Source organism: Manihot esculenta, chromosome 9 (assembly GCF_001659605.2).
Source record: "Manihot esculenta cultivar AM560-2 chromosome 9, M.esculenta_v8, whole genome shotgun sequence".
NCBI classification, from domain to species: Eukaryota; Viridiplantae; Streptophyta; class Magnoliopsida; order Malpighiales; family Euphorbiaceae; genus Manihot; species Manihot esculenta.
In genome coordinates this window covers 10214634-10240493 of record NC_035169.2, presented here as the reverse complement: position 1 = coordinate 10240493, position 25860 = coordinate 10214634, and the positions used below count along the sequence as shown (strand labels likewise).

Here is a 25860-nt window from a genome sequence, read left to right as displayed (position 1 = left end):
TTGTTATTGGTTGCTTTAAGTTTTCTCCTTTTTACCACTCTCTTAAAAACACCGATGCTTCCTTTTTCATCCACTTCTTATTATTGGTCACTCTGCTCCTTTTAATAAATTATTAATTTTCTAAAATCTTCATGTTTAATATATATCAAAAATAATATAAATTTATTATTTTTAAAAAATATTTATATTTTATAATTTCTATGATGAAGGAGTAATTATTTAATAATTAATCAATCTGTACGAAAATATAAAAGATAGTTTATAATTATATTTTCCCGTAACTTGATTAATCAGTAGACGAAAAAAAACCTAGTATGAGAGAAAAAAAAATTATAAACATGGAATTAAAGAGAAAAAAAAAACCAAACATGAGAGAAAAAAAAAAAATCTAATGGAATTAAATAGAAAAAAATCTTTTAAAAAAAAAAAAACAAAACTAAATACTAGCCAATAGATGTTGGAATATGCAGGCCTGGAGTTCTTCAAGTTGTAGCGATTGTTTGATATTTCAAAGAGAGCCATTTAACACCTTACTAAAGGTATCCTTGAGGGATTCCTTCTCCCATTGATCGTCAAATCCGCTCGGGAAACGAAACTTGGGATGAAAGAAATCTTCAACCCCATGAACAACCACACTCCCATCGTTGTAAATGTTCCATTTTGTGATCTTTACGCCATTGATGGATGGACAACCAGTCTTGGGTTCTGTTACCTTTAGAGTACTCACCTTAACATCTGAATTAATATCCAACGTAAGTATCTCAGACCCCTCAAACAGGCGTCCTGAATCAAAAGCTTCTTTGTCAATCTTGGATTTTGCAATCTGATAACCAAGAAACTCATAGTTCTCAATGCCAGCAGCTTCTTCATCTGGAGGAGCAAATATAGTGATTGTATTGTTGTTATATATAGTGATTCTATCACGTTGATACCAATTATAAGGCGTAACTGAGATTAGCCTTTTCTCAAGAATCAAAGACATGATCTTATAACCAGCATCCCATAAGGCTTTTGTAATATTATTTATGATCACTGTCACCTCATCATCTGATGGGAAAAATTCCTTGTGACAACCTCCTTTTGAATTATCTGCATATGCCCCATACTTGTACAATACCAAATGACGTATATCTGGATATCTAACCTCACCTCGCGGCGGCTCTTCACACTGTGCCGACGATATCTGATTCAACTGAAGGAAAACCAAAACAATTAAAAAGGGTACAAGAGAAGTAGATGCCATTAGATTAGCAGTGCAGTTGTGGGATATATTAAAAGAGGCAGCAGTTTTTATATAGAGTGGAGTTTTGGTTGGATTTGAATTTTAATCAACTCATACACCCAATCATTGAAGAAGCCAAACTAATCGTCTTTCTTGCAGCAGAGTCCAATCACGCAACTAATTGGTTTGGACACACTTCAAAACTGAATTATTAATCTTCCATTATACTACAAAAAAAACACAGAAAAATACTCAAAAAAATACACTAAAACTGAATTATGACTTCATAAATAGCCGAAATTCTTTATTTATAGTAAGATTTGTATATACTTATCTAATACAATTTATTAATTTATATTTAGATTGAAATTTTAATATAATTTCAAGTTTTAACTAATATTTCATTGATTTATTAATAAATGCTATCATCGTATTACAAATATACTAAAGAATAAAGAATATTAGTTATTTACCACCTGTTCAGAAATATTAATTGTTTTAATATTTGTTATTCACTAACCAAGCATAGTCAATTCAATACCATTTGACAGTGCAGTAAAAACTTATCCATATAAATGTTTTAAATGAATTTATTCATATTTTTCTAATTGATACGGTCATAATGTCTCAAACAAAAAAGAAATAAAATTATGAAAGTACAAAAATCTCATTAGAATATACAAATTTTAAATTTCATAAAATTAGGTTTGAGTTATGGCTACAATTGTACAAAGTTTATATTTATAGTTCAAAAACACCTAATCCAAAATTGAATTCTTAAGATAAAATTACCAAATCATATAAATATTTAACCCTTTAAAATTTTGTTAAAAAACAGGGTATAAAATTATTGTTTCAGTTTCGATTCAGTGCAGTTCAATATAATATATATACACAAATTCAGAAGTTTCACTACTTGGGTATACCCATACACCATTGGTCGAATACTTTTCACCCCAAAAGATATCAAGACAGCAGTTAAAACAAAATCGTCAACACATCCCCCTAAAATTAGTTTTAAAATATAGTAACTAAAATCTTCAATCTGATAAAACTCCGTAAGAGCTTTCTCAATCAATGCACCTTCTCAGGGAAGCCGGGTTGAAGGTTTCAGAGTGAATCAATGATGAATATTGCATCATATGATGTTACAAGTTTGATGAAGTGGACAGCACAAATGAGTAGCATTTGCTTCCTCCACATATATATACCTCCCTTAAATACCCAAGTCTGTATACACATTTTCAAAAATGATAATAATTATAATAATAATTGAAATGTAAACACTAAGAATCTTTTTCTTTCCCTTAAACCAAAAAAAGAAAAAAAAAAAAAAAAAAGCTCATACCAGTTATTTACAAAACTCCTACGAACTCGGTATTTTGATTAACAATTCTACTAGCAGGAACCATTCTCTGCAGCATAGAAGTACCTTTGAAAGTCACCATCTGACAGCAACTTTTTCTATATTGGCTAATCTGCATTACCATGCAAGCAATTTCAACTCAGAGACACGAGGTGAGCCAGAAACACAGAGGTTAATATAGTTATGCATGTGCACGTTTGGTAATTAGATATGATGTACCTGATCTGGTTTTATCTTTTGAAAACCGAATTTATCAGTCCATATAGATTCTGCTTCTTCAGCAGCAGGGAGCACAACGCTCTGAACATTTAAAAAAGCCAGCAACTTCTCTATGCAGGAGAACAATAATTGGAAATATCCCTGAGAAAGTAAATTGCTCCATAAATAAAGCTTTAGAAAGCACTATAGTCCAACGGCTAAAACTATAATACATAAAACTATTACAGTACATTTCAACAAACATGGTTGAGCCAAATGCAAAATAAGCGAACTTTTCTTAATGGACTTAGGAAGGCTCAAGGACAATACAAATGAAATTAACCAGGCATAATGCACAACATCCACACGATAAGCTCACCTTCCCCTGATTACCATTACTTGTTGCAACTAGGGGAAGTTCAGCAACTTCTTGCCCAAAAATTCTAAGTACTCCAGCTGACACAACAAATGAGCTGCAAAATAGAAACATAGACTTTTGTCAACCTTCAGAAAATGAAATTAAACTAGCTTGTAGATCAAGTCCACCTCTTACTTGACTACTAATACGGCACAGTACATCCCCTCGTAATCTTGGCCTTTAGAATTCTTCCTGTGAGAAAGAATTGAGTTTTACGCTAATTGTGTATTATGGTAGGTAATAAACACAGAAATAAGGCCATTGCATGTGTATAAGCTTACCCATAAACCATCAGAGGAATAAGGTCACGTCCAGTTGTATCTACTATAGGATCAAAACGTTCCTGAAACATAATTATATTAATTTCAATGTAGTAAAGTTCATCAAGGCTCTCTCATTATAAAAGGGTAAACTACAATTCAGTTCTTTTAGTTTAGTAAAACCTACACATTACTCCCTGTATTTTAAAAACCAACTACTTAGTCCTTGTAATTTAAAAGAAAGATCAACAAATTAGTCTCTGCTATGAACAATATAGTTAAATTACAATAGTTGTATTAACTTTTAAGGATTAATTTCTTATATGTATTTAAACTACACAGGCTAAACTGTTGGAATATAAGAAATTATAGGGACTAAATTGTAAATGGAATAAAGGACCCTGCTCTATAGGAGCTAATTTATTGGTTTTAAAAAATTACAATGACTAAATAGTTATGCTTCTAAAAATATAGGGACTAATGTGTTCATTTCATTAAACTACAAGGACTAAATTGTAGTTTATCCTTAGCAAAAATCAAATGCAGATAATAGAAAATGCATTAGCAGATATGAGTAACCGGCATGATATTTATTATCTCTGCATAATATTACACAATAACCATTGAGCAATAATAGAAAAATAGAAAATATTATTGCAATCTATTACTGCATATGAAAGTCATAAGAGTTGAGTAACGTTCAACTTTCGTCAGAAATAAGCGTCCTCTACAAACCAAATGACCAAAAGAAAAAAAGAAAGATGCATGCAATTACGTAAAGACTAATAAACAGTTTGTCTGTGCATATCCTAATGCAGAAAACGTTGCATATCTTAATGCACAACAAATGTTTTCTGCATTTCAAAATAGCTAATGGTAAAAGAAATCCTGGACCTTAAAAAATTTTTTAAATTCATCCTATTCTTTAATTATATCAATTATAGCCTAAACTAAAACATTGATAATAATTCAAGCCAATTAAGTGGAACTGGAAATAGAATTGAATTATACAAATAAAACCTACAAAATACCTCAGTAAATATGTGTGTGTGAGTGTAACAATGACAAATCTTTTAAAAAGAAATATTTCCTTTAAAAAATTATATTTGATTTATCAATTATAAGGAAAATCGATATAGTTATTTTTTAAAAGCAAAGTTATCAACATTACACGTAAGTGGAACATACAATTTATTTTCCTTATTGATATAACTGAAAACTGCAAAGGGTTTAAATTTACATTCTTTTGACGCTTTCTATGGATAAAATTGTTATTAATATTAAATAAGAATTTTGGGAGAAATTTTTTATTCTATTCCAATTGAATTAATCTTTATAAAGTTTGAATATTTATACACAAAACATCAACCTAAATTAAAAATATTTACAACAAAAATAAAATCCTATAATCAAGCCTAATTAGGATCCCAAAAATCTGAATCCTCCTAATTAGAAATTTTTTATGTTCGTCAACACTTCCCCTCAAGTTGGTGCATAGATATCATACATGCCCAACTTGTAATTTTGTTATTGAACCCTTTAGTAAACACATCGGCTAACTATTCATCGGAAATCGGACGGAAGTCATATGATCTAATCTCAAGACACTATTTATTAACTTCTCTTTAATGAAGTGTCGATCAATCTCTATGTGCTTCATCGGTCATGTTGAACCGGATTGTGAGCTATAATAATAACAGTTTTGTTGTCACAATACAAGAGGAGTTTCTCTCTCCAACAGTTTCAATTCCTACAACAATCTCTGCAACCATAGGAGTTCACAAATACCTTGTGTCATTGCTCTAGCACTTGATCAAACAACAACACTTTGCTTTTTGCTTCCTCGAGTGACAAGGTTTCATCCTACAAGTGTGCAGTAACCACTAGTCGACCTTCTATCATCAAGGGATCTAGCCCAATCTACATCTGTGAATGCGTCTATGCGGAAATGACCATATTTAGAGAATAGAAGAGATTTTCCAGGAGCAGACTTCAAGTATCACAAAATGCGAAAGTCAGCTTGCATGTGAGACTCACGAGAATCATGAGTAAACTGACTGACTAAGCTGACTGCATATGCTATGTCTGGTCGAGTATGTGAAAGATAAATCAGTCTGCCTACCAACCTCTGATATCTATCAATATCCACCGATTCATCAATCCCTGCTTGTAGCTTGTAATTGCTCTCAATGGGAGAGTCTGCCTACCAACCTGTGATATCTGTCAATATCCACCGATTCACCAATCCCTGCTTGTAGCTTGTAATTGCTCTCAATGGGAGTTTCTGCTGGTTTGCGGCTTAACATACATATCAGTTTCTTTCAAAAAATTCAGAATGTATTTTTTTTTGAAAAATAAAAATGCCCTTCTTTGATCTAGCAACCTTTATTTCCAGAAAATATATTGAAGTTTTTCTAAATCTTTAATTTCGAACTCCTGAGTCAAACTTTTTCGAGTCATCTTCAGTGTCATCCCCTGTCATTACTATGTCATTAACATAGATTATAAGAAGAGTAATTTTACCCTTGTGATGTCTAATAAATAGAGTATAGTCAGCATTGCTCTGTTGATAGCCACTGAAAATCATAGCTCTGTTGAATCGATCAAAACAACCTCTGGGTGACTATTTCAACCCATACAAAGCTTTCTTTAGCCTGCACACGTTTTCTCGTGTTTTTTCATCAACAAATCCGGATTTTCATATACACTTCTTTCTTCAAGTCTCCGTGGAGGAATGCATTTTTCACATCAAATTGTTGTGGGTCTCAGTCAAGATTGGCTGCGCAAGATAGCATTAATCTGATTGAGTTCATTTTGGCAACAGGGGCAAATATCTCCCGGTAATCCACTCCATAGGTTTAAGTGTATCCCTTGACAACTAATCTGGCCTTGAATCTTTCAATTGATCCATCTGCTTTGTGTTTTACAATAAACATCTATTTACAGCCAACTGATTTTTTTTTTTCCAGGTAGAAGAGATATCAACTCTCAGGTATCATTTTTAGCCAGAGCTTTTATTTCTTCAATCATTGCTCCCTTTCAATTAGAATCTTTGAGAACTTCTTTCTAATCCTGTAGGATAGACACAAAGAAAATAGACAAGACGACAAAGACTCTATAAGATGGAGACAAGGAATCATAAGAGAGAAAGTTAGAAATAGTGCTTTGTGCAAGACCCAACTCTTTTTTTAGCAATTGGTTTATCTAGATTATCAATGGGCTCAAGGTTTAGGGATGACTCACCAGACAGAAAAGAGGAAGATTAATGACATTGAGTAGACTGCACAATAATTTTTTCTACTTCTGTTGTGTCTCTTTTTTAGTATCTCCTTAAATCTGATTTATCCAAACGCCCAATTATTATATTTTCCTAATCACCATTAATCTCCCCTATATAGTAGTCTCCTATAGAGTAAAACGCTCTAGAGTTATAGAACTAGGAATCACCTCTTCTCTCTCATCGTTCTCTCTCTAAACATGACATCCATACAGACAAAGTATTTTCAAGATGGCGTATGGTAACACTTCTAACCCTTCTGTGTGGGAGAGTACCCTACAAACACACATTTAAAAGCCTTCGGATCGAGCTTTCCCACCTGTTCTAGTCTGAATAAAACACGTGCATCCAAACACCTTTGGTGAAACAGTATAAGCATCCTTCCCTTGTAGTACCTCTAAAGGGCTTTTAAAGGTAAGAGCTCTGAGAGGCATTCTATTAATGAGATAAACTGCAGCTAAGACTGTATCTCTGCAGTAGGTTTTTGAAAAGTTCATGGTGAAAAGGAGAAATCGAGCTACTTCCAATAGATACCTATTTTTTCTTTTAGCAACACCATTTTAGCACTAGTGTGAGGACAACTAGTTTGATGTAGTATCTCATTAGACTCCAGATAAACAGAAAAATGTCCATCCATGTTATTAGTTCTCAAAAATTTTATCTTAGTATCAAATTGAGTACAAACCATTTTATGAAAAGATTAAAAGCAAGAAAACACATCACTCTTTGCTTTTATCAAATAAACCCAAATCATACGAGTGCAACAATCAATAAAAGTAACAAATCAACGATTACTAGATAGTAAGACCGTTTGAATAGGTCTCCAAACGTTAGAATGGATGGTCACAAAATGGATCGTACTACTCCTATTGTTACTGGAGGAATAAGAGGTTCTTGTATGTTTAGCATACTCACAAGTATCACAAACTAAAGAACCACATTGAAATATGGGTGTCCTAACCGTCGATGTCACTATGATTTTCTGGTTGACATTCTGATTTTTTCCAAAAAAAGCTCAAGATAAATTCAAACTCAAATTCCCTTCCAATATATGTAAGTCATCATGCAGTCTACCATAACCAATCCTCTTCCCAGTTTGAAGATCCTGGATAATACAATGATAGGAAAAAAACTCAATTTTACAGTTAAAGACTTTGGTAAGAGCACTGACAGATAAAAGATTAATAGAAAAATGAGGAACATGGAGAATAAAAGATAGCTTAATATTGGAAATACAAACAATCGATCTGGTTCTGGAGACAGAAATAAAAGAGCCATCGGTTATTTTGACTGTGTCCTTTTGTGTAGACACGAAAGATAATTAAAGAAGTTTTTAGAAAAATTCGTCATGTGTCTATTTGCACTAGAATCAATAATCCATGGGGCAGAGCCTTTTTTAAAGATAAAAAAGGACCAGCAACACAAAGAGGTAGAAACAACTAAGTTAATGTTAAAACACCTTGAAAACCCAAAGGAAAATCCGGTCACGGAACAGGGCCGGTAAGAGGCACGACATGCCGAAAAAGAGTGCCAACGGAAAAGGATGCCACAGGAAGGCTCACGCGCCGGCACATGGAAGGAGATGCAGAAGCTGTGGCGGCGCGTCCTCGTGTGCTCAGAGCGAGGTTGTGTCACCAGGGATCAACCGAAAATTTGATGGACTTTCCTTTGATACAGATAGTGTCGAACAATTCCCTTGGTATAGTCGCCTACAAGCTTGACCTATTAGTTAACCCTAACTTTTTGTGACAAATTTGAAAGCTATGCCAATTAAAGTGGTAAGGCTCTGATATCATAAAAAATTTTGGGAAGAATTTTTTATTCTATTCCAATTGAATTAATCTTTACAAGGTTTAAGTATTTATACATAAAGAATCAACCTAAATTAGGAATATTTACAATAAGAATAAAATGCCTATAATTAAGCCCTATAATCAAGTCTAATTAAGATCCCAAATATCTGAATCCTCTTAATTAGGAACTTTTTATGTTAGCCAACAATTAGGTTTAGAGTTAAATTGATAAAACTAAAAGAATGTGATATACTATTCAGTATTTGTTTTAGGTTATTAAGCCTTTCAACATTGCTGTAAGTAGAGCATCATGCAATAAGCAGCTGGTGGCATGGATCTTATTAAATGGTCAGTACTTACTTGGAAGATAGCAAGGGCTTGTGAAAGTAACACTTTAGTTTCAGGAGAAACAATTTTGCCACTAAGAAGCCTCCATCTCACATCAATATCATTAATGGTTTCCAAACTTTTCTCCTCATTCTTCTTCTTTATAACATTCAAAAGTGAGATGGGGAGTTTTTCAGATCCACGGACTATCAACTTCTGCAAAGTAGAATGGATCCTACAACAATCTGGACAACAAAACCATTTCCCTTTTGGCAATTCCTGTCAAACAAGTAAGCATTGGACAACCTGAACACTGGACATGAAACTGAGTTGATAAAAGCAAATATAAGTTAAAAGGAAAAGCGAATTCTATAAGCACATACCTTTAGGTTTGCCATTTTATGACTCCTCAAACAACCCACATGAAATTCCTTCTCACACTGTCACAGGATGAGAGCAAAAAGAGAATGATGACCGATAACCACTGGAGCGATTAATGTAATTTCACGTATGTAGCACTTGACACTTGACAACTTAACATGACAAGAAGATAAACATGAACAATAGGAAGAATACCAATTAATGGTAAATTTTGTCTTTTTATGTTGACAGATGCAAGCAAAAACAATTCATTGAAATTCCATAGAAAGCATTTGCAGTGAAAAGCATTAGACATGAATGGCAAAGACGATTACCTGATCACACAGTATAATTGTACGTGGACCAAACCCAGATCTGCTAAAATCATAAGCTCTGCATAAAGCACCAAAAAAACAACAAAAGAAAAACAAAGATATCTATGTTAAATGGGGTTAATAGAAAAGAAAAAACACATAAATAGCAACAAGAAATCCGTTCAAATTGCCTATGCTTCAATCATGGGGCTTATGGTTGACAAATATGCTTCAATATCTAGCACTGTAACTTTTACCTGCATAGCACACATCCACTAAGTTCTGCTTCTATGTTTTTGACAATAAGAATGCATCTCTTGCTTATTTGTTCTATGGGATCAACTCCAGAAACCCTTCCAGCCGCAACAGCATTGACATTATGTTCTACAAACTTTTCCCTTTGGAACATATTCTCGCAAAATTGGCAAAACCATTTACCTCGGGGAATACTTGACAGAGATGCACATCCTACACAGGCCAAAGAAGACGTGTTCATCAGAGCCAACTCAGCCAAATCACTGCTCTGGAACTAAATGATAGTATTTCCTATGTTCGATCTACTAATCATTCTGAGAAGACCCAGATACATCTTAAGGAGGAGAGACTACAGCTCCCCTTTCTCCTAATAAATTCTTGTCCATTTTTTTTTTTACACATTAAAAAAGACAATTTTTTATTAACTTTCTAATTATACCTATATCAAAGACATTAAATTTTATTAAATATTAAGAGATATTTTGAAAATAAGATAAACTTAAATAGGATTATAATAATCATATTGGACAATGGACAATAATTTGGGGGCAACAAAAAAAAATTGACAAAAATTACGGAACGGAGAGAGTATAAACTATAAAGTTTATAGTCCCTTAATTCTCTCACTGCCTACTATGAAAGTCATGGATCATCTCTGTTTTCTAGTAGATCTGATCATGGTTATAAAATAATTTCTAGCCAAAAGAAAACTTTGAACCTAAAATACAATTAGAGAATTACATTGAAGGTAGCAACATGTCAACATTAATGGAAAGATTGCTTTTCAAATTCAATGATTGATACATAATAGTTACTTGGTCGCTCAGAATAATATATAATCACTATGGAGTATGGAGGATTTAACAAATTATGAAGAGCAACACTCAAAATGTTGCCTGGATTTTCAGAAATAATTTTGTTTCAACTTATTAACGTCCAGTTGCGATAAAATCCATGCAATATAACTGAACATCTCGTATAATAACAAGATTCAATCAATAGCGGCCTCTACCCCCCCTGCCCCACAAAAAAAAAAAAGAAAAAGAAAAAGAAAAAAATAAAGAAGAGAAAAAGAAAAAAGGGAGGAAAAGAAGAAGAAGATTTGAACATTTCCAATAATATTAGGAATAACGTTAGTCGTTCACCTTTATGGAAGGCCCTTGGGCACCCATCACAAAGGACAAGACTCCCACCATCAGCACAGACAATGCATAGATCATCATTGTCCCTGGCAGAGTACTTGCGACCTTTTGACAGCGATATTGCCAATTCATGAAGTGACACACCATTAGAAGTATAAATATATGCATACCTATCCAGAAAACATAGTAATGACTTCAGATCTAATAAGAGAAAGAAGGGTGAACATCAAAAGCTACCAGATATGAGATATCACATTGTAAACTTACGGCTTTTTGCGAGTAGCCCACCCTGCATGAGCTTCAAATGTTGAGGGGCTGACCTGCACATAAGTTTAAATAATTCTGTCTCTGATGAAAAATTAAGGAACCATGAAGTTAAAGTGAGAAGTACCTCACAGTTGCAGCAACAACAAAGTATTCCAAAGCCCCTTTTGTAACCCACAAGCAATTTCTGTTAAGAAGAATTAATTTAGTTACACACTAAGATGGTGTAAACACATCGAATAATAAATGACCATTATCTCAACCACCTGCCCACGAGCATAGTATGCTACTTCAGTCCCATCAGGCAGTCCACCTTCCTCAAAAACCAATTTATGCAACCTCTGATCTCTTGCGAAAATAAGGTAGAAAACACAAGATTACTTGCCAAAACAGTAAGTAGTAATTAAACCATGCTACAACTGGAATCAGTCAAGCAAAGGGAAAGGGGAGAGGGGGAATAAAAGAACCAACTTCATTGTTATTCTCCACTGGCTCTTATTTTGTGAAGAGACACCTGCTGATGCACTTTTCAAGGACTTGGACATTGCAGCTAGTTTTGGTGTCCTGAAAAAAGGAGAATGGGAAGTCATACCATTTCAAAACAGTTATCCTTTGGGCTCTCTTCCTATTTGAGAACCAAATATATCATTCACTTGATAGAAAAAGAGGAAAAACTGAAACATGAATAAGCCATTATCAAATCCACACAAGATGATGAAAACAAATTTAACCTCGGCGTTATCTTCCATTGCTTCCTTTTTCGCGAGGAAAGATGCAGAGAAGCATTTTTGGATGACCTTTTCATGATGTCTGGTTCAGATGGCCTGAATCAACAAAGTCAGATTCTTAAGATCTCTGAATTACCAATGTCCGACCAACCAAATGCACATGGAAACAGCATTTAACATATATTTATGCGCCTTCCACACCAAATGCACATGGAAACAACATTTAACATATATTTATGCGCCTTCCACACAGTTTTAGATTTTAGAACAAAGAAGAAACATTGAATACTAGTAAAAAATGGAAAGCCAAGAATATGTTATACAAAGCTAGAGAACAAGATAAGATACTAACTTTGTTGTTATTTTCCAGTCACCCATTTTCCTTGAAGACATTCTCGCTGGCACACTCTTTACCGACTTCATGTTTAAATCTCGTTTTGAAGACCTGAAATGGTGCAAAACAGTATAAAAATGGAAAGATAGCCATTATCCATACACAAACTAAAAGGCTGGACTGGGAAACATCAGAATAATACATTATTGGGTATCCATATTCATTCAAACAAGAATAAACTAATATTTATTATCCAAGATTAAGACGCATAAACCGAAGAACAAATATGGAATAATACGAATGAAATACTAGATGTATTAAGATACCAACTTTTTAGTACTCTTCCTTAGAGTATTATCTTGTGAGAGGGTAGAGATAGAAGCACTTCCAGAGGCCTCGACAGACAGAACCGGCCCTGCTAAGCTGAAACAGCATAGATGGGAGAGATTAGCACAACTACATACCATTTTATTTGCATTTTTGCAACTAGTTAGATGAAAAAGCGCTTCCTTAGAGTTTCCAGGTTAAGCAAAAACACTAGCATCTAATGCATACAAACGCAAAACGTATCTATGTAGTTATTAACCTTATTTCATTTCCACAACACTCCAAAACAATTAACTTCCAGAAGTTGATAGACAAACAAAATGACATTCAATAACAATTTACCAAAGAAAGGGACATCTAATCTGCAGTATTCACTGGGGAGCTCATACCACACAAAATAATACTCACACTCACTTAGCTCTTCATTTTTCCCTATGGTGACCAAATTGGATAAGGATACATGGATATGGTAGTGGCAAGCAATCCAACACTTTAAATTAGTAATAAAGAATAATGAAATTAAATAGGCTTAGTATGACATCGATTCATATCTGCAAGGGATCCTTGGTCCATGAGTCCAAGTACTATAGATACTGACTGGAAGAAAGCCCGGAATAAGCTGTTAGGTCGTCTAACCTAAAATCACTGGAAAGTAGACAATTAAAACTTCTTTTATCGGTTCTTTCAAAAAAAAAACTTCTTTTATCGGCAATTTTCACATTCACATGTGCTGAACGCCTGAAGCACAAGTTTGGACCAAAATTATATGAAAGAAAAAGAAAGAATTTTATGCATTATATAGCAATAAGATCTGACCAAAATTACGCAACACACATTACTAAAAGAAGAAATACAAACTTAAACTAGAACTGCTACCTGACATAAAAAATTTTATAAAAAAAATAAATCACAAATGTGTTTCAAAAAAAAATCTGGAAACTTGGAGGTCACATCTTAACATTATACCAAACATTTGGGATAAAATGCTAAAAGGCCAGGGAATTTAAAGGAATGAGTAGGCTACTCTAAAACTCTGCCAAAACTACAATCTGGGTGGAAGAGGGATGTTAAAAATGGTGAGGCATGCAAATACCCACAAATCAAGGTGATGTTTGAATTTTAGAAGGGTCAAGGATTTTGATTTCAAACTTGGCTATAAAACTAGCAAAAACACATTTTATTAACATGCATCTAAAAAAATCAGCCTGCTTCTCCTGAAACATTGATAAAGTAGCAGACTCTTGAAGGTCAAATGAAATTCCATCTTCTTAAGGATATGGAAGACTCAAGGAGAAAAGGGTAACAGAAAGGAGGAGGTTGTAGGGAAGAATTAATGTGCTGGTGCATGGGGGAAAAGAAAGTGTATAAATACCAGATTCCAAAAGCTGAAGAGAGCCTTTTACAATCAGCATTTCTCAAGTGCAATGTATCTCTATTCCTTTCCCAATTCTTCTCAAATTATCACAGGAACACAACTAACAAAAACAACAAAGAAACAAGGAAGATATAAATGGTTGATAAACAACCCCCAGGAGTCACTCCCATGCAGATATTACTCTGCCCCTCTGAACAGAGAATATACCAGATTCCAAAAGTATGCCTTTCTTATGAATTTCTGCCCCTAGTTGTACTCTTTCTTTTCCCTTTTTCCAGCTGGCACTTCACATATTCTAGCACCTTAACTCTCTCCACCAACCTCCCCCTTTCTGTTATCCTTTTCTTCAAGAATACTCCATATCCATGGAACACCTAAGAATTACTTTTATCTTGTACTGCTTCAAATTTACCAAGTTAAATTTGTGCAGATGACAAGGATAAATACCATGACTATCTCCATTCTTGAATATGCAAATCTATAACTGACTAAAACTGGCACCCATGATTACAATACATAGTCAATCGAGACACCACTGTTGTTAGAATTTTATGATTATCGTTTCAATTTGATTCCCCATCCTAGCAATAAGCATCTATGCATTGAATAGCAAATTTACCTAAATCATAATTAAATTAAAAGAATTGATAGTAAATGGGGTGAATCAATATGAATCAATTGATTACGTTGATTCTTTTTCTCCCAGAGTTATTAGACCCTTTAGTTTCAAAATTTTAAGATTTCACTTCTTTTTTTCTAAGAAAAGTGCACATAAACCCTTACTTGGTTATTTTTCTTCCACCGGTCATTCTTTTCCCTCTCCCTCTTCTTTATGTTTTTAATTTTCGTCTCTAATTGTAGTTATCAAGTTATGGTACTTTATATTAACATATTCTGACCTTCTAATTTAATCTACTAGGTTTTTTATTATTTAATTATTTGATCAAATTTAAATGAGAGTTTTAACACATGCACAATGAAATCATTGTCTACAATTTAGGAGTTTACAATTGATATTGTGGGTCTGGAGTTTAGAGTTTAGGGTTCCACTATATCATAGGATAAGAAGAGTTTTATTATAAAATATACTTTTGATTAGCTATATGATAATTTTATATTATTAAAACATGTCATTGTGATTTTCTTTTTATACTTATTTTTCAGAACATACATCATTTTTAGTTACTTTCGAAAATTCTTAATGACTTATTATTCGATTCTCAATTCATTGTATTCACAACATGAAGATTTCCATAGTCCATACAAATATTGATCTGACAACAACGAGAGATACAACTTTCAAACCCTCTGTATTTTTTAAAGCCTACACCCCCCTCCCCAACTTTACTACTATGGTACAGAACAAAAGAAGACACTTTTTCTTTTAAATCAGAGTCATTTTGTTTATCCATCATGACACATTAAATGTAAAATAAAATGAAGAATTTTGGGAAGTTTAGAGTATTTTTGTATTTCACTCTTGATCTTTACAATTGGTTTACATGATTATTTATACACAGAATTATATCTAAATAAGAAATAAATAATCAAATAATAATTACAAAGATAATTAAGGATCATAATCAAATCAAATCCCTAGAATCAGCAAATAAGTCAACACTCTCCCTCAAGTTGGTGCAAAGATATTGCACATGCCTAACTTGCAAATCAAATTATGGTAGATCTTATTGTTGAGCCCTTTGGTAAACACATCCGCAAAGTTGGCCAATAAAACTAAGCTTAAGACATCGTCTGTTAATTTTTCTTTAATGAAGTGCCGATCAATCTCAATGTGTTTCGTCCGGTCATGTTGGACTGAATTTTGTGCTATACTAATAGCAACTTTGTTGTCACAATACAAAGTTATCTTGTCTCCCTTGGGCAACCTCAACTCCTCCAATAACTTCTGCAACTATAAGAGTTCACACACACCTTGGGCTATTGTTCTATATTCTATTTCAGCACTTGACCGAGCAACAACACTTTATTTTTTACTCCTCCAAGTGACAAGGTTCCCTTCCACAACTGTGCAGTAGCCAGAGATGCATCTCTTATCATGGAGAGAGCTTGCCCAATCTGCATCTATAAAAGTTTCAACTTGGAGGTGACTATGTTTGGAGTAAAGGAACCCTTTCCTGGTGCAAACTTTAGGTATCTCAAGATGCGAAGTACAGCCTGTATATGAGTCTCGCGAAGGTCATGCATGAATTGGCTGACTAAGTTAACAGTATAGGCTATATCTGGCTGAGTGTGTGAGAGATAAATCAACCTTCCTATCAATCTCTGATATCTTCCAATATCCACGGACTCACCAATTCCCGCTTCCAGCTTGTGATTACTTTCAATGGGAGATTCTGCTGGTTTACGCTCCAACATACCAGTTTCTTCCAAATCTTTGGGAGATAAAGATTTCTTTTTCTGATCTAGCCACCTCAATACCAAGGAAATATTGCAGTTTTCCTAGATTTTTCATTTCAAATTCTTGAGCCAACAACCTTTTTAGTTGAGCCATTTCTTCTTTGTCATCACCTGTCACTATTATATCACCAAAATACACAATAAAAAAAGGTGATCTTACTCTTGTGATGTTTAATAAACAGAGTGTGATCAGCATTTACTCTGTTGGTAACCAAATGACATTATGGCTCAAGTAAACCTGTCAAACCAAGCTTTGAAAGATTGTTTTAGCCCATACAAAGCCTTTTTTAACCTACACACCTTTTCTTGTGTCTTCTCATTAGCGAACCTATGAGGGATTTCCATGAACACTTCTTTCTCTAAATCTCTATGGAGGAAAGCAGTCTTCACATCAAACTGTTGCAAATCCCAATCCAAGTTGGTTACGCAACATAATAGGACTCTAATTGAGTTCATTTTTGCAACTGGGGCAAATGTCTCTTGATAATCCATTCCATAGGTTTGGGTGAATCCTTTAGCAACCAATCTGGCCTTAAACCGTTTAATTGTACCATCAGCTTTGTGTTCTACTGTAAACACCCACTTACAGCTAACTAGTTTCTTCCCAGGTGGGAGAGTGACAAGCTCTCAGGTCTCATTTTTAGCCAATGCTTTCATCTCTTCAACCATTGCTCCCTTCCATTTAGGATCTGCAAGAGTTTTCTTCTAATCCTATGGAATAGACACAGAGAAAATAGACAAGGCAAAGACTATATAGGAGAGAGACAAGGATTTGATAAGAAACAAAATTAGAAATAGAATGTTTAGTACAAGATCTGACCCCTTTTCTTTGTGTAATAGGTTTATCTAAGTCATTGGAGCATTCAAAAGTTGTGGATAACTCACCAGAACAAGATTTTTTACTCTGAGTAGACTGCATAATGGCTTCTTCTACTTTGTCTCTCCTCAAATACCTCCTCAAATCTGACTTGTCCAAACGTTCAATTCTCTGTCCCTGATTGGACATCTCCCCCTATCTACTAGAACTCAAACTCTCTAACTGAACCATATCATTCAGAATGACAGAATTCAGGATCACCTCTTCTTGCTCATTATTCTCCCCTTGAAGATGTGAGTGGGTGGTACTAAAGTAGGGTTCAGTTTCTCGGAAGGTAACATCCATACTGACAAAGTATTTCTTAGATGAAAGGTGATAATACATGTATCCCTTGTGTCAGAGAATACCCAACAAACACACATTTAAGGGTCTTGGGGTTCAACTTACCTGCCGTCCTAGTATGGACAAAGCAAACACACCCAAATACTTTTGGTGGAACAATGTATGAATTATTCCCTTGTAGAACCTCCAAACGACTCATAAAGTCAAGGGCCTTGAGAGACATTCTATTAATAAAATAAGCAGATACAAGGACATCTCCCCAATATACTTTGAGTAGATTCATAATGAACATAAGAGATACAAGCTACCTCCAATAGATGCCTATTTTTCCTTTCAGAAACGCCATTTTGAGCACTATTATAAGGACAACTAGTCTGGTGTACTATCTCATTATTCTCAAAATAAGCAGAAAAACTATTATCCATGTATTCGCTTTCATTGTCAGTTCTCAAAATTTTCATCTTAATTTCAAATTGAGTACAAATTATTTTATGAAAAGATTAAAAATAAGAAAAGACATCACTTTTAGGTTTAATCAAATAAACCCAAGTCATTCGAGTGCAACAATCAATAAAGGTGACAAACCATCGGTTACCAGATAAGGAGACAATTTGAGTAGGCCCCCAAACATCAGAATGAATAGTCACAAAAAAAATTTGGCTTTTATTATGATTCAAAGGATAGGAGGTCTAGTGTGCTTAGCATACTCACACGCATCACAAAATAGAGAACCAAACTAAGTTCTAGCAAACAAATTGGGATAAAGTTTTTCTAACATAAAAAATGATGGATACCCTAACCACCTGTACCACTGTATTATTTTCTGATTGACATTCTTATTTTCTCCAAAACAGGCTTGAGATACCAGAGAACCTGAATCACCTTCCAACATGTATAAGCCATCTTGCAACCTACCATTACCAATCCTCTTCCCTGTGCGAAGATCATGAATAACACAATGATCAGGAAAGATTTCAATCTTACAGTTAAGAACATTGGTGATAGCACTGACAGATAAAAAATTGATAGGAAAGCAAAGAACATGAAGGACAGATGATAATTTAATATTGGGTGTGCAAATAACAGAACCTGTTCTGGATATGGGAGTAAAAGAGACATCAACAATTCTGACACTATTTTGGTTAGAGAAGGAAAATAACTGAGAAAGCCTTTACAAGAGCATGTCATGTGTCTATTCACACCAGAATCAATAATCTATAGAACATTATCAAGAGAGAAAGCATTACCTGACTTTACAAAGTTAGAAGTGGCATCAGAGGATGAAGAGGTGTCAATATGAGACAGGAGGCGCTTGAGACTCTGAATTTCACTAGGAGAAAGGAACTCAATCGTTGTTGTCTCCTTAAAAGGCTCCTCCACAGTTTCTGCTAAATTAGCGTGAGTTCTAGAGGTACCTCGTTTCTCTCCACGGGTAACTTCCAACAAGTCTCCTTGATATGCCTCGGTTTCCCACAATAATCACAGTACAGATGATCTTTCTTAGAATTAGGAGGCTGTGGTGTACTCAAACTAATAGTCAACCCAACCCTTTCAACTAATGTAGTATAAAGCATAGCATGTAGACGACTTTCCTCTTATTGAGCATGGGTGTGGACCTCTTCTAGAGAAGGAAAAAGATTTTTTCCCAACACTTGGACCCGAATTGGATCATATTCGTTATTCAACCTAGCAAGAAAATCATAGACCCGCTCCTTTTCAATCATTCTCCGAAATTTGACTGCATCTCCAGTGCAGTCTGCTTGGAAGTCTTGATAGTAATCAAGTTCCTGCCATAAACCACATAACTCAGAATAAAATTAGGAGATAGTCATTTCTCCTTGCTTAGTACCATGGATTTTATTCTGAATATCATATATTTGGACATCATTACCAATCTTGGAATAAGTTAAGAACAAGGCCTTCCATATTTTTGCAGCAGTATCAATTAACAAATAGGACTTAGAGATATGAGATTGCATAGAGTTAAGTAACCATGTCATAACAAGATAATTATCCGAGTCCCATTGAGGAAAATCCGGATCACTCTCATCCGGTTGCTTCTTATTATCAATGACATAGCTCTGCAGTCCTCTAGCCTTGATAAACAACAAACAAGACCTTGACCAAACAAGGTAATTGGTTCCATCAAGTTTTATGGGACTAATTTGCAAAGAAGGATTATCACAGTTAGGAATCGAGACTCTTTTACCTTCTACTATGGTAAAGACAAATGAACATTGAAAGAATAGGGGTTACCCAAGGTTGTATGCACAAGAGAGCCCAACCGAATCACTAAAAGACCGGTAGCGGCACGGGAAGGCCAGAAAGACGATCAGAATCGTCGCCGGAGTGATCAGAGCGGCGAAGTAGCATCAGGCGATGTATCACGCACTAGGAAGGGAAGGCGCGTGAGCCTCACGCACGGGCTTTTCCGGCGACGGTCCGGCGATTCCTCTGGTGCGGCAGTGAGAGGTGAAAAGGCTCCAAGATGGGTTAGTACCAAAAGGTAGATTTAGAGTTTTGAAACCCTAAAGAGGAAAAAATTGAATTTAAACCTTAAAATCAAAAAAAAATCTCTCATGCCATGAAAAATTTTGGGAAAGTTTAGAATATTTCAGTATTTCACTCTTGATTTTTACAATTGATTTACATGACTATTTATACACAAAAAATTATATCTAAACAGAAAGCAAAAAATCAAATAATACTTACAAAAATAATTAAAGATCATAATCAAATCAAGTCGTATCCCTAGAATCAACTAGAATCAGCAAATAAGTCAACATAAAATAATCCACCACGAAAACCAGAAAGCATATAAGAAATGCAATTGCATACCTAATACTTATACTAGTTTCACAAGCTGGGGTGCTATCAGATTCCTTTGACTCCACACAAGAGTTGCATAAAGGCCCTATTTTGCCAACACAAATCGTAGGGAAAGTACCTTGAATTTTTAGCACCAAAACACTTTAGGAGAAGATTTCAACATCATCAAGCAGCTCTAAACATTTGACACAATTTGAAGTTTGAATTGAACATATGAAGAGAAAAACTCACCTTTGCATCTCTTACAGGTGAAAGTTTTCTCTTTTGGCAATCCACTAATGGCATTCTGAATTGTTTCTTCTAGAGAATCCAAAGGAGATATACGGCATGCATTCAGAACGTCAAGCAGGCTCTTCCCATTCTCAAAACAAATGTACTGAGCCGCACGTCTGTATTGTTTGATGGCATGAATCTCAAATTGTGATGGTGGAATAACCTAAATTAATTAGAAAAAAGAAAAAGAAAAAAGAAAAGAAAAAAAAAAGAAGAAAGAAGCAAATTAATGAAGAATTCATCCATTCATGAAAACAAATTACATGTTAAGCAAAACAGAATACTCACTCTACATCCCTTGCAGAGAGAGCATGAACACAGAATTCCAACATCTTTGATCGTACCCCGGAGACAAAATGCCTGAAACTAAGTGCCCAAAGAGGAAAAAAAATAATATTTTTTTTTGTTAAAAAAAAAAGGGCAAACTACTAAACAGAGTAACAGGGGAGAACAAATGACAAACAAGACCAGACAGGGCATCAAAGAAAAGAAACCTTCTTGCCGCCCATGTAAACAACGGGCACCCCCTCAAGCAAACGAGTCTCAAAGAGCTCCTTGACTGTCATTGGTACATTATCCAATGCAATCTTTTTAGACATTTTCAATTCTAAATTCTTCTTTGGAGGGTTTAATGCACTTCCTTCAGCTACCGTCTCCACATGTATTTTTGAAATCATTTTGCTGTCAATATCTTCTAATCCATTTACTTTTACCTCCACAGGCTCTAACTTCAAAGTTGACCACGTCAACCGTCTCAGCGTATTGTTCTTCACCTCAGTACCCCCAGCAACCAATTTTGGCGCCTCTCCGGTGCCTCCTTCCTCAACTGGAATTGGCCTAGGTTCACTCATTGGTTCATCTTTACAAAAGGGCAATTCCACATTGCTAATAGATTGCTCTCCGCTTACAGTTCCTACCACCTCTTGATTCCCTTCAATTACAGTTTCAACTACTGGGCACTTCCAATCTTCATCAGGCGAAGTATTTATTCTATTGGTTACATAAAGTTGTGGCTCCTCAAGGGTATTAATCCTTTTATTTAGTACATCCTCACTGATTTTATCACATTCACTAGCTTTACTCTTCTTCACTCGAGAATAAACAATGAAACCATTCACCTTAGCAACTTTGAACCTCTTACAGTCACCATCCTCAGATACTTCCGACTGAGAATGTGTATCAATTGGGAGAGTATGGTTAAGACCAAGTGAGCCAGCGAGCTGGGACTGAACTCCAACCACAGAAGGTAGCTGTCTCTTCATGTTCACAAAATAATCAAGCAGAATCACTGCAAAAAAAAAAATAGGGAGGAAACCAAAGAAACCGACGAATCAAGAGAGAAAACACTAAATTGAGAAGGAAAAGAGGTTGATTCTAGGGTTTGGAGAGAGGAAGTCCTACCTGAGTATCAGATGGGAAGCATGAAGAATTGAATTTGAAATGGAAATGGAAATTCAACGAATTGAGGTCGAATTAAGGGGATTTTTGAAGGGTTTTAATTGAATTGATTTTGAATTTGATTAATTGGAAGGGAAGCAAAGGTGGGTATTATTGGGAGCCGAACTGGCCAACAACAGATAAGAGCATACAAGTTGAGAGAGAAAGAGAGGGAGGCGAAAATGGCAGGATCTGTAAATAAATGCTATTATACCAATATTTACCTTAATACCCCCGCTGGCTTAATGCTCTAGTCAGAAAATGTTGAATTTAGCTTCTTCTTTTTTCAATTTTTTATTTAAATTAATTTAAAAAAATCAATTTAAATTAAAATAAAACCTACAATTTGTTTTTCAATTATTTAGATTTGATAATATTAAAAATCAATCAATTAATCCCTACTTGATTAGTTAATAATCTTAGTTTTTTTTTTTATTGAAGCTAATATTCTTAGTTAACTAGTTGACTAATCTGTGAGAATAATAATGGTGAGGTATGATGTTAGAGTGGCTATAGCCATTCTGATTCTCAAATTACTCATCTAAGGAAATAAAGTGCAAATAATAACTTTAAATGTTTAGTGATTATAAAGAATTATATACCTAGTAGATTTATATTATTTTGTTTATAATTTGAGATAATATATATAATTTTTAAATTATGCACTTTTTATATTTGTATTTTTAATTTTTTTTAAATATTCTATACTAATGATGTTTTTATAACTATATTTTTTGTTTGTATTTCTACTAAAAATTAACGGTAAAATTCAATTTTAATATTAATAATTCGCTAATTAATAAAAAAAATTTTAATTAGAGTAATATTTAATCTTAAAAATTAATATAAAGAAAAAAAATATTTTTATTCTGTGATTAGATCTCCGGCGCCCGTTCAAATCAAATAATAAAAATAAGATGGATGAAATAATTTTATTTAAATTTTTTATTTTTTAATTTAAAATTTCTTATAGTAAATTAATTTTTTGCATCAATTTTTAATAAAAATATAAAAGGGTGATACAATTATAAAAAATTATTAATATAAAATATTTTTATCGAAAAAATTAATAATATAATTATAAAAAGTGCAAAATTTGGATTTTCTATTTTTTGGAAATTCAAAATACGTTATTTATTTATAAAAAATATAAAGACTAATGTATATTATATATTTCATCAGCTAAATATCAAATTGTAGTTTATCTTTCAATTTAATTAAAAATTAAATTACGATTACTGCATTAAATCAAATATATATAAAAAAAACTTCAATTCAAAAATTTTAAAAAAAAAATTTTTTACTAAATCAATAAAATTGGTTCATGATCTTTTTCAAATAAATTAAATTGAAATTATTTTTTTAGTAATTTAGATATTGTAGTACAATTGTAAAATTGAATGTATTCCTAGGGTTGTGAAATTGTTCGGTTCACTTCTGAATCGAATCGTACTGAAAAAATTGAAAACTGAATTGTAAAAATAGTAAAAATCAAAAAAATTGATTATAAAAATATAACCGAATCGAATCGAACTGATAAAAAGCTGTTTGATTCGGTTTGATTCAAACCGAAATCTGTAATTTTTTTTAATTTTCTGCTTTTAATTTCAGTAGAATAATTTAATAAATATTTCACATAAATTTACCAATAAATATTGTCTGAATACATAATAATAATACTTAAAAATCCATAAAAATGCATATAAAATTTAAAAATATATATATAATCAGTATTTCACATAATAAAAGAATGTATAAAATCGGTTATTTGGTTTGTCGGTTATTTAACACGTTTAAATCGAACCGAACTGAAAACTGAATAAGCTGAAAAATACTAATAAAACCGAACTGAATATTTCAATTAACCAAACCATTAAACCGAAATTGATCGGTTCGGTTCGGTTTTTCGGTTCAAACCGATTTATGCTCTCCCCTATATATAGCCACTATTTTTTCATGATTCCAAACTACAATACTTTAATTTATTTTATTTGTTACTATTTTGGCAATTTGATTAGAGAAAAATAATATATCATGATTCATGAAATGGATAAAATTAAATTAATTATTCTATTAAGTATTGATACCTAAGATCCAATCAGAGGTCGAGTTATGTGTATATTTTAGTAAGTTTGTTTTGTTTCTTCACTCTTATTTCTTTTTTTTCTTTTTCTTTTTTGTCATCTACTAACGTATAACTGTCGTTCTGCGCTCATAATCTCCTATCATAGTCATGCTTGCCGTACGTACGGATGTATTACATCATTTTCTACCATTAGCGGCCATTTAATTCTATTCGACTCCACTTAGACACGATCCCAGGTATCACAGGGTTTGTTGTTCCACGGGGCTAACGGATATTTGAGGCCAAGTACCCCACGTGCAGGTCCACGCCTAACCTGACTCGTCGAGGTAAATCCTAGGCTTATACAAGGAGTAGACCCGTGTATTGGGCCCTAATAGAACTAAGGCGTAATCTTTCTAGCGCAGGCTTAACTAAGGCCTGGACGCCCAGGGCCCGACCATCATCAAGTGCCCCTTTACCGCTTATTTATTATTCCATGTTTTATGAGGGGATAAACTTCGAGATACCAATTATTATCGTGCGGCTCTAGGAGAGTTCTGTCAAAACATCCCTTCTTTGCCTTTATCCATTTCAAACTTATGCTCTTGCTTTCACTCGTTACTCTGCCTCTTGCGCCGCTTTTGCTATCTTGCTCTTTATCTTCTCTTTAATCTCTAATTTTCCAATTCGAGGTACGTCTTACTCCTCTCATGGCTTTTACTAGGATTTTCGATGTAGTGGGTCTGTTGTCCTCTGTTATTCCTTCCTCCTTCTCCCACTATTTTTTTTGTGACTATTCTGGCACCATCATCTTTAAAATTAGGATTCCTTTGCCTAATGAATGAATTGTTCTTCTCTACCCACCGCCGGCGGGCCTGATAGATGCTCAGCAGGAGGCATAGCTTGGTTTTTTTGTCAAACAGCAGGACTTCGGGCTGTTCTTTCCTTTTACCCCTTTCTTTATTGAGATTTTCCATCATTTTAGGGTGAATTCTCAAATGTTGTCCCTAACTCTATTATGTTCATGTGTTGTTTCGAGTCTGTTTGTCTGTATTGGAGTTTTGCCCCTTCTATCGAGTTGTTTTGTACTTTCTTCCACCTTTTTCGGTCTATCCATGGGTTTTATTACTTTGGTCTCTAGGTTGGGTTGTCTATATTCGCAGGGCATAAGGATTCAATTAAAGGTTGACAGAAAATTTTGTGGTTGTTGAACTAAAAGAAGGCTTAAGGGTTAATTGGGATATCGACTTCTCTTGGTGAGAAGTTCCTCAGGGCTGTAATGACTTGTCTAAGTTTAGCCTAGTAGACCAAATTTACCTTCTTCAACTGACCTCTATAAAGAAGAAATACAATGTCGAGAAGTGCATATTTATCTATAATCTGTGGGACTATTGGGAAGCTGATATTTTTTGGTTCTCATTCTTTTTATGTTATTCATTTGTTGTTTCGAGCTCTGACTGGATTGATATTTTCTTTTTAGCTTCCTTCGTACCAATAGATTCCATCAAGCTTCCCAAGAACTTCACTCTATCTAGAGACAGCATGAAGGAGACTCTGGTCGCCTTTAAGGCCAACAAGTCTGTGGCTGATGTGACCAGGGAGGTTTTCCAGGCTATAACTCCCACTTCTTTAGCTCGTCGCTCTATTCCCACCCTTGCACCTTCTCTGGCTTTGGAGTCCATGTCAGGGGGCTCTCGTTCAGTGGCTTTTAGGACGTCA

At 34.2% G+C, this 25860-nt stretch overlaps 1 protein-coding gene across 5 annotated transcripts; it reads right to left on the bottom strand.

Annotated features, from left to right (window-relative positions):
* Positions 1-395: 395 nt before the first annotated feature.
* On the bottom strand, positions 396-22257 carry LOC110623074. 5 transcript variants are annotated; one of them, XM_043959711.1, is made up of 23 exons: positions 22041-22257; positions 21134-21927; positions 20928-21005; positions 20598-20802; positions 20376-20484; positions 12589-12681; positions 12277-12369; positions 11928-12020; positions 11668-11760; positions 11463-11544; positions 11324-11383; positions 11200-11252; positions 10936-11102; positions 9793-10003; positions 9557-9614; positions 9245-9301; positions 8895-9140; positions 3486-3547; positions 3340-3396; positions 3166-3259; positions 2808-2948; positions 2571-2700; positions 396-1192 (listed from the first exon to the last, which is right to left on the bottom strand). In XM_043959711.1, exons 2-22 carry the CDS (start codon positions 21899-21901, stop codon positions 2578-2580), a joined length of 2943 nt encoding a protein of 980 aa, XP_043815646.1. In that variant the 5' UTR covers positions 21902-21927; positions 22041-22257; the 3' UTR covers positions 396-1192; positions 2571-2577. The 5 variants fall into 5 exon arrangements, 4 of the variants coding, with proteins under 4 accessions (XP_043815646.1, XP_043815647.1, XP_043815645.1 ...); XM_043959712.1 differs by lacking the exon at positions 396-1192 and adding an exon at positions 1264-1449; XR_006351967.1 differs by lacking the exon at positions 396-1192 and adding an exon at positions 2014-2452 and having other exon boundaries at positions 3117-3259.
* Positions 22258-25860: the final 3603 nt, after the last annotated feature.